This window comes from Octodon degus, unplaced genomic scaffold, assembly GCF_000260255.1.
Source record: "Octodon degus isolate 3935 unplaced genomic scaffold, OctDeg1.0 scaffold00050, whole genome shotgun sequence".
Lineage (NCBI taxonomy): Eukaryota > Metazoa > Chordata > Mammalia > Rodentia > Octodontidae > Octodon > Octodon degus.
Genome location: NW_004524626.1, coordinates 11805922 through 11815321, shown reverse-complemented (window position 1 = coordinate 11815321; position 9400 = coordinate 11805922). Strand labels below are relative to the sequence as shown.

Sequence of the window (9400 nt, the reverse complement as noted above, 5' to 3'; positions counted from 1 at the left end):
TGCCTGGCAAGCGCAACGGCCTGAGTTCAATCCCTGGTACCAAATGAAAAAAAAAAAAAAAAAAAAAAAAAAAAAAAAAGGATGGGAAAAAAAAAAGGATGGCAGGTCTAAACACAGACTGATAAAATGAGGAAAAGCCTTTATGAAAATAAAATTAAACAGGGTCGGGGATACAACTCAGTGTTCTCTGGGATTAATAGCCAGTACAAAAAAGGCCAGTGAGATAGCACAGTGGGCTAAGTGCCTGCTTAGGCAAGCACAGGGACCAGGGATCGATCCCCAGCACCACCTGCTGCACCTGGGGCAGGCAGAACCCGCCACTGAGACCAGACGCAGTGGTGCAAGCCTGGAATCCCAGTGCTGGTCCCAGCGCTGGGGAGGCTGAAAGCAGGAGGGTTACAACAAGTCCGAGTCCAAGCTGCGTAGTGAGACCCTCTACCAAATAAATAAATGATTTTTAAAACATGCAGAAACTAACCTAAACCAGGCAAAATAATGGATTCAAATGGGAAACTGGATGTGGTGGTGCATACCTGTAATCCCAGCACTCAGGAGGCAGAGGCAGGAGGATCATTTGAGTTCAAGATCAGGCTCTGTTACAAAGTGAGCTCAAGACCAGCCTGAACTGCATAGTGAGACCCTGTCTCAAAAACAAAACAACCCTTCAATCTTCCTGCTTCAGCCTCCCACATGGCTGGGTTACAGCTGTGCACCACTGCAGCTAGCTACTTTAGTTTTGATGCTGGGGATGGAAGCCAGGGTCTCCTGCATGCTAAGCTGCTCCACCAGAGTCACACCCCAGCCTGTGACACCTGCTTTTTTTTTTTAAAATGTATTTAGGACAGGGTCTACAAGGGTCTCACTACACAGATCAGAATCATAACGATCCTCCTGCCTCAGCCTCCCAAGGGCTGGGATTACAGGCCTCCACCACCATGCCAGGCTTGACACCTGCTTTATACACTGCTGCAGCAAACCGTTTGTGCCCTCCATATGAGTTTTTTCAAGCAACTATGTAACGAGCTAATTAGGATATAAATATGCCTGTAAATAAATGGCAGAAGGCACTGGAGGGGGTTCTGCACATCTCCTTGGGGCTCCTTTCTCCCCTTGCTGAGCATCAGCGCAATGTAGTGCCTGCCTGACTAAAGCGTGGGCCCAGCTGGACGACCTCTGACCGGCTGCTGTCCTCATCTGGAAACTGGCTGCACCCGGGTCTACCTTGTGCAGCTGGACCTGGGATCAAATAAGATGCTCAGCAAAGGGCTGGGGGTGCGGCTCAGGGGCCATTACCTGTCTAGCATGCACTGAGGCCCCGGTTCCATCCCCAGCTCCATGTAAACAGATGACTGAGTAAACATCTGGCCAAGAGCTGGGTGTGGTGGCACAAACCTGCAATCCCTACACTTGAGGCTGAGCAGGAGGATTACTGTGAGTTCGAGGCCAGCCAGGACTATATAGCGAGTTCAAGATGATCCTGAACTACACATCGAGACCCTGCCTCAAAAACAGAAAAATACAAAGGGAGCCAGGTGTGGTGGTTCACACCTGTAATCCTAGCACTTAGCGAAGCTGAGGCAGGATACCATTCCATTCCCACCTACGGAATTTAAGGAGACCAGGTCTCAAAATTTAATAAAATAAATTTTAAAAATGGCTAGGGATATAGCTCAGTGGCACAGAGCCCCTGGGTTTGATCCTCCAGTACCAGAAGAATATTAAATAAAATATTAAATAAACAAATTATAAAGGGCCCTTCTCAGTCCTCACCACAGCCCAGGAAGTTTCTGTGACCCCATGAAAAGTTTCTGGGGGTGTCAGGGAGATGGCTCAGTGGAGTAAGTGCTTGCCTGGCAAGTGCCAAGGCCTGAATTCAATCCCCGGTTCCACAAAAATAAATAAACAAACAAACAAACAAATGAAAAGTTATTGCAGGGGGGCCTGGGGATTTAGCTCAGTGGCACATACACCTGCCTGGCTAGCATAAGGTCCTGAGTTTGAGTCCCTATACCGCCCCCCAAAAAATATTTTTTGACTTTTTTTTTTTTTTTTTTTTTTTTGCAGAACCAGGGATTGAACTCAGGCCCTTGCACTTGCCAGGGAAGCATTTATTCTACTGAGTCATCTCCCTGGCCCCTATTTTTTGAATTCTAGCAAGTTAATTCCAATCTACCACTTGCAGTGCAATCCATGGCAAGAATAAAGACACTAAGGCATACTTGTAGTTACAGGGAGCCATGGGGTCCTGAGTCCAGCCACACTGACGGCTATCAGGAACAAAGACCTGGACCCAGGTTTTATTCATTCACGAAGAGGGCAGCAGCTTGAGGCTGGGTAATAACTGTGAGAATGGCAGGAAGTAGGGGAGGGCCATGAGCTGGGCTAGGGAGGAGGCCGAGGTCACCTCTGCAACACGCAGGGAAGGGTAACCCTTTCTGCAGAAAGGGTAACCTGCACGACTCAGATCACAGCTCATGTTCTGCGGTCCATGCTTCAGTTCTGATGTGTGATCTTTCAAGCCCCAGGAAGCCAGAGCCTCTTTCTCAAGGTTCAATCCCAGCTGACAGCACAAGGGAACATTGGGGGATCCAGGGAAACCTTGCCTGCCCTCTGCAAAGACTGCCAGAGGCACCTCGGCTGGACCCATATGCACTACTTACAGCAGCTGAAGGGATAACCACAATTAGAGCCAGCTCTGCACACATGGAAATAGGCCAGGCTGAGCCAAAGTGGAGACCACCGCCCTCCTTCAAAGAGTCGTGCAGGTGGTCCTGCACAATAAACAAACAAAAGGGGGACCTCACCCGGGCAGCCAGGCGTGGTGGCACATACCTCTAATCCCACCACTTGGGAGGTGGACACAGGAGGAATGCCTCAAGTTCGAGGCAGCCTGGGCTACAGAACGAAAACCCTGTCTCAAAAAGCCTAAAAAAAGTGCTTGCTTTGGCAGCACATGTGCTACAATTGGATGATATGGAGATGATTAGCATGGCCCTGCGCACAACCACCGACATCGAATTCCTTTTATTCTGTTTAGTGAAATTCTGTATGGTTTCTACTTTTTTTTTTTTTTTTACTATTCTTCATTTCCTTTAAAATAAATAAAAACTTACCAGCAAATTTTTTTAAAGCCTAAAAATAAAGCCGAACAAAACAAAAAGCAGTACTAGCCTCATTTCAGAATAGGGAAACTGAGGCACCGCCAGAGAACCTGCAGCTGGTCATGACCCTGGTCCTCAGCCTCCACACCAAAGGCTAAGGCTGCAGAGCAAATTCAAGGCAAGTCCAGAGTCACCGTGCGGCTGAAAGGCTGGGCCATCGGGCAGGGCAGAGGCTCCTGCAGATGTCCTGCACGTAGCAGGCTGGAGTCACTGAAGGGGGCAGAGCCGGAGCTGAACCCAGCAGCTATAGTGCTGTGATCCTACTGTACCCCGACTGTACCCCCTGGGTGTGTCCCTCGACCCCTGTGCCACTGTGTTCCCACTTGGAAATGGAACACTGCCTGCCTCTCTGGGCTGTCACAGAATGATGACTGGCCTCACTGAGGGTCTCATTCCTGCCTGTGCACCTGGCCCAGGGCAGGACAGCACACAGAAGGGTCTGGCACCTGCTCCCAGTGCCCCTGCCTGCTGGGCTCACCTGGCAGAAGGTGGGCGTGTGCACAGCCGACAGTGCCCGGTGCAAGGCGTCCACGTCACTGAAGCCAGGGGGCAGGTGGTCCACACAGAGGCAGCGTGAGTGCAGCAGGGCTGGCGTGAGCTGGCCCGCATCTGTCCAGTGCACATAGAGCGTGCGTGGCCCCAGTGGCTTGCCTAGCAGGTCGGACTTGGCGCGGGCAGCCGAGTCCTTCTTCATGTACTCGGCGAAGCCATATCCCTTGGAGTGGCCGGTGTGCTCGCTGTAGACCAGGAAGCATCGCTCCAGGCTGCCAAAGGGCCGTACCAGCTCCTCAAACTGTGCCTGCGTGAGGCTTGGGGGCAGGTTGGCCACGCACAGCAGCGCATCTGTGGGCTGCAGCTGCACCGACAGCTCTCGCTCCCTCAGGTGGCTCTGATGGAAGGCGCTGATGGCCGCCTCGGCCTGCTCCCCATTCAGCAGGGTCACGAAAGCTGCACACATGAGGGGACATGGGGTCACTGGGGCCCTTGAAGGCCTGCTCCCAAACCCACACTCTCTGAAGCATGTGTGACCTCAGAACAGGGGCCACAAGGACATCCCAGCTCCCAGATGCTCTGGGCCTTTGAGCATAAGCTGGTGCCTGCTGCAGTCACCTCTGCACTCCTTTACAGCTCAGAGCAGTCAGGTCAACCGTGCACATGGCTGTATCCTAAGAACCAGGTACATAACTGGTCCCACCAGGGCAGGGTTCACTGGAGCCCCTCAGACTCTTTCAGGTCTCAACCTTCCCACCTGTCCCAACAAGAATAACAAAGCCTCCCAGCAGCAGTGGGTTCACAGCAATGCCTACCAGGAGTAGGACCAGTGGACACCAGGAGCCTGGCAATGGCACTGGCTCACAGTCCCAGCTCCCTAAAGTCTGAGGAAGGAGAAGCACCTGTCCAGAAGTCCAGGGCCAGCCTGGGCAACATAAGACCCCATGTCTTAAAAGTCAAGTCAAACTGATTAAGACCAGCTGTACTCCCCCAGCACTCAGGAGGTTGAGGTGAAAGGATGGAGCTGTGGCCAGCATGGGCTACAGAGCAAGTTCAAGGCCAGCCTGGGATTAAAAGTGGGACTCCATCTCAAAAATAAAACAAATCAAATCAAATAAGGCAGGCACAATGGTGCACACCTGCAATCCCAGCTGCTCAGGAGGCTGAGACAAGAGGATGGCAAGTTCTAGGATGTGCCAAACACCCAGAGCATGAATTCATCGCCCGTCACTTGCTGAGAGCTAAAGAGAGGATAAATCAAGGTTCCAGTCTGACGCCTGTCACCCTTGGCCCACCATGTAGGTCTCTCGGGGACACATTCACACCCATGTGAGATTCTCAGTGAAGGCTCCTGCCTACCTCTCAGACAGTTCTGAGAGAGGAAAATGATCAGGGTCAGGTCTGACCTGATGGGGCTCCTGGGGAAGACAGGTGATAGAATGAAGTGTGGGAGGCAGAGACAGAGGGACCAGGGACCAGGGACCAGGGGTCAGGGGTCAGGGACCAGGCCAAGTGGCTTGAAGGAGAACAAAAAGGCCTGGGACTGGTCAGGGTACAGAGAAGGTGAGCCCAAGGTCCAGAGGAAAAGAGAGGGTGCCCCAATGTATGCATGCAGGATGCCAGCCCACTGGGTCAGGAACAGTGCTGGGAATGAAGTCCAGGAACTACAGAGCCAGGACTCCCAACCTGCCCGGGCCCACCCCCATGGCCACACAAACCTGTGCCTTTGTATTTGTCCACAAAACAGTACTTGAGCTCATAGTCACTGAGTAGGTCATGTACCTCCTGCAGACAAAGAAGGGAGAAGACGACAAGGAGTCACTAGAGATGGAAGAGAACAACACAGGGCAGCCTTCGGGGCTCAGCTGTGAAGGCAGGTGGGGAACCACCCCATCTTGCAAATGAGTATGACACACTATTCCACAAGGCCACTCAGCTAACAATCCCTTCAGAGGTGGGACTGCTCACTAGGAACACTTGGCCTTCAGAGAAGCTGCTGAGCTTTACTGCCGAGCCTCTACTTGCAGAATTTAACGTTTCTAACGACTCTACAGTTATATATCGACAAATCAATTTTGGAGGTAGTAAACCGAGGCTCAGAGAAGTTAAGAAACATGCTGCAGAGTCAGTCAGGGCAGTAGCAGGAATGTTACCCAGGGCTGCCTGACCAGGGAGCGCAAGTGCTTAAAAGCCCACACTAGGAAGCTCTTTCATCTCGCCATCCCCTCCTGTCGCGAGCCAGCTTCTCATCTCATCGGCCAGCTTTGAATGCATGGTAATCTCTTACCCAGGTCTGTCCCCAAACCATGGCCTACTAAGAATCCTGGGGCCCCACTAGCCTGTGCCCAACGGTGGGTAAAGAAGGCCAATGGTAGGAATGCTCGTGGGCTAGAGTGGGGATTCCCAAGAGCAGGGACCTCTCCAGTTCACCGCGGCAGGGCAGGGCAGGGCAGGGCAGGGCAAGATATATGGTATTTCGCTGAGTCCAAAGAGCATTGGTAAGCCCTGCCCTATGTCGGTCCCAAAAGGGCGCTCCTGGCAGCAAGATTAGCTAAGAGAGGCTCCACAGGTCACCCCCTCCACTTTTCTGTAGATCAGAAAAAGGCTATGAGGAACCCTCAATTTCCCAAATCAATCCACCTTCGGAGAAGGCTTCCACAACTTCCGGCTCTCACCTAGAAGCGTAAATCAAGTGTGAGACGGAAGGGCATACTTCAACCCGGAAACTTCTGGATATGAGGTCCCGTCACCCCGTAATAGGCGACTGGAGAAAAGCACAATCTGACACAGGATCACTTGGAATCCCTATTTGCACCCTTCCCAACTTGGCAGCCAGTTCACGATCCCCTCCAGCGAGTCCAAAGCTGTCCGCCCCCTCCCATTCTCTGCCGGGTTCACTCAGTTTCGCCCAAGCCAGTGGTCGCCCTTAGCAACGGTGTCCCTTAATCCGAAATTGGTTTCTCCTTTCACCACAGCCCCCCACATCTCCTTCGTTCTTGGTCTCTCCCAACCCCAGGAGTATCGCGTGCTTGGACACCCCCGCCGACACCCCCCCCGTGTCACCACTGGTGTCGCCCGGTTTCCCCCGCGCACGCGCACGGTGGTATTTCCCGCCACGCTCCCACACCGCCCCCCCCCATACCTGGTTGGTCACGTCCCCCGGGAGGCCCCGGATCAGTATCTTGCGGCGGTTACGAAACTGTCGTTCGGTGTGCTCCAGGCGTTTCCGGATCTCTTCTGGATCTAGCGGCGGCAGCTCTTCTTCAGGCGCCCGGCGCTCTGCAGTCTCGGTGGCTTCAGCCTCGGCCCCAGGCTCCGGGCTTAGCGGGGGCCGGTGAGTAACGGACACGTCGGCCGCCATCTTGGGAAACCCGGCGCCTTCTGGGACCAGCGAGCCGGGGCGGGGCGGCATAGAGCGGCAAAGGGCACGCGCCTGCCGATTGGTCGAGGAAATCCCGCCTCCCTCCAGACCCCTTCAGCTCATTGGCCAAAGCCTAGCCAGCCTCTCAAGAGTAGGGGCCGCGTCAGGGTCGCCATAGACACCGCCCCCTTTCCGCAGACTCCGTGCCATTCACTAGAAGCGTGGAGCGTTGGAGCGAGCTCAGTGGCGCGGATGGAATCCGACCGCAGACTACGAAGTTTAAAGGCTTTATTAGTGGGAAATTCTAGGGTACAGCTAGAGCCCCGGCCCTCTTTGTCCCAGAATCCTGATAGTCCCCAAATCAGGGCGCCTCTTCCCCCCTTATGTCTTCACGCTCCATTGCCCAAAGGGTCATCGAGATGCTTGGCTGCTTCACGTGGTAGGTGCCGCAACGTTGCTGCATCCCGAAGACAAATACTAAAGCTCCTGAGATAGTGACCAAGGCCAGGACTGTTAACACCGTCAGGACGATGATGACCGAGGAGAGCTTCGAATCTGCGCAGAGAAAGTTAGAAGTAAATATTCATGCCCAGATCCTCGTGGGCTTTCTCCCCTGTCATTCTTTGGCTTCTTGCCCCGCGGGCTGGCCTCCTGGCAGCAATAACTGACTTTATGATGTAACTGGACAAGGACTAGGATACGGACGGACGGGTACCACATGCCCGGTACTGGAAAAAAAAAAAAAAAAAAAGTCTCGCCTGGCCTCTTACTCCTGGTGATCTTGCTTCAACCTCCCTAGTGCTGGGATAACAGGCTAACAGGTGTGGGACACCACACCTGCCTGAGACCCTATGTATAACCACCAGGTGATCAGGCACCCCAAACCCCTGAGATGCAGGGAAAAGTGAAGATAAGGGAATGGCGATTTAAAAGGCCCAAGTGGGGGCTGGTGAGATGGCTCAGTGGTCTAAAGCACCTACTTAGAACAAGCTCAGCATAGCACAAGGACCACGTTCGATCCCCAGCACCACATGCCAGCCAGCCCCGCCCCCTGGTGGGCTGAGCCGGCCACACACACACACACACACATAAATAAATAAAATTTTAAAAAAATAAAATAAAATAAAAGGCCCAAGTGACCAACTCACCCAGGACGCGCAGCTGGACAGCCGTGCTTCTATGTATGAGCTCTCCAGCCACCTCGAGGGTAGCATTGCAGATGAAGCGGCGTCCGTCATCACTGTCAGCGGCAGCTAGCTGAAGCTGGACGGGCTTCCCCAAAGATGGAGCCAGAACCCCATCCAGGATGACCTGGGCTCGGGGTCCGGCTGTGCACGTCACATTGACTGTGGACCCCTTGGTGACACGGGTATTGCTCAGGCTCAGAAGGGGTCCTAGGAAGCCTAAAGATTTGGCAGAGCATTGCCGAGGGACTTAGTGACCATGACTGTCCTCTGGGTCAAGCTGCTCGCCCCTTCCACTCCTTTCTTCCAGGGTGTGCAGACCCTGCTTTTTTGGCGCCCTCTCCCCAATTTCGGGCTCTCAGGAAATACCTGATTAAGGTTTCACCTCAATCCTATTTGGGCATCTCAGGCCCCTCTTTCTTGCTGTGTAGCGTCTGCCCCACAGGCCCCGCCCTTAGCCTGTGGAGCCACGCCCTTTGCCACACCCCCTCTTACTGAAAACCGTCGTCAAGGTCTGGGCAGAGCGACTCATTCCTCCAAGGGTCACGTTGCACACAATCTTCTGGGTACCCTCCTGATCCATGTACACTGTGGCAGTGGCCTTGAGCATGTCGCCATCCCTCATGACCTCAGGAGTCAGCGATTGGTTCCCCAGCACCAGGTACACTTGGGCTTCGGAGGACGGGAAGAGTCCATCCAGACTGCAAGTCACTGGCCTCCTCTCGCCCACCTCCAAGGACCTGGGGGCCAGCAGGTGCGGGGCAGTCATGGGCAGAGCTGGAGAGAGCAGTAGAGATAAGCAGGTAGCTAACAGGACAACTTCATCCCTAGAACGGGGTCCTCTGATTTATTCACTGTGTTTGGTTCATTTGGTTTTGTGGTTTTTTTGGTTTGTTTTTGAGAGTCAGGCTACTTAGCCCAGACTGGCTTTGAGCTTACTACGATCCTCCTGCCTCAACCTCTGTAGTGCTGGGATGGTGGATGTGCAACACCACGGCCCAGAGTCTCTTTCCACAAGATTTCAGTAAGGATCACTGCCCTACCAACGACCCCTATTTCCCGGGAACCCCCTCCCACCAAGTCTGCTCCCCCAGTTCCTCACCAAACGTCCGGAGCTGCCTGGAGGCCGAAGTGTTCAGGAAGAGCTCTAGGCCTTCGGAGCGCAGATCCAGCTCCGTGCGACATGAAAAGTTGGCGCCGTG

General features: G+C 53.6%; 2 protein-coding genes across 3 annotated transcripts in view; both read right to left on the bottom strand.

Moving 5' to 3' along the window:
* The window catches only part of Raver1 (ribonucleoprotein, PTB binding 1), a 14499-nt gene extending 7355 nt beyond the window's left edge, over positions 1-7144 (bottom strand). Inside the window, exons 1-3 of one of the 2 annotated variants that reach the window (XM_004632841.2) lie at positions 6796-7144; positions 5372-5438; positions 3640-4109 (exon numbers count right to left, since the gene is read on the bottom strand). In XM_004632841.2, coding sequence (XP_004632898.1) covers positions 3640-4109; positions 5372-5438; positions 6796-7065 — 807 coding nt within the window. In that variant the 5' untranslated portion in view covers positions 7066-7144. The remainder of the gene's footprint in view (positions 1-3639; positions 4110-5371; positions 5439-6795) is intronic. The other variant, XM_023717145.1, reaches the window with a different exon arrangement.
* A 150-nt stretch (positions 7145-7294) lies between these two features.
* The window catches only part of Icam3 (intercellular adhesion molecule 3), a 5054-nt gene continuing 2948 nt past the window's right edge, over positions 7295-9400 (bottom strand). The window contains exons 3-6 of the mRNA XM_004633000.2: positions 9301-9399; positions 8694-8975; positions 8163-8417; positions 7295-7569 (exon numbers count right to left, since the gene is read on the bottom strand). Coding sequence (XP_004633057.1) covers positions 7376-7569; positions 8163-8417; positions 8694-8975; positions 9301-9399 — 830 coding nt within the window. The 3' untranslated portion in view covers positions 7295-7375. The remainder of the gene's footprint in view (positions 7570-8162; positions 8418-8693; positions 8976-9300; position 9400) is intronic.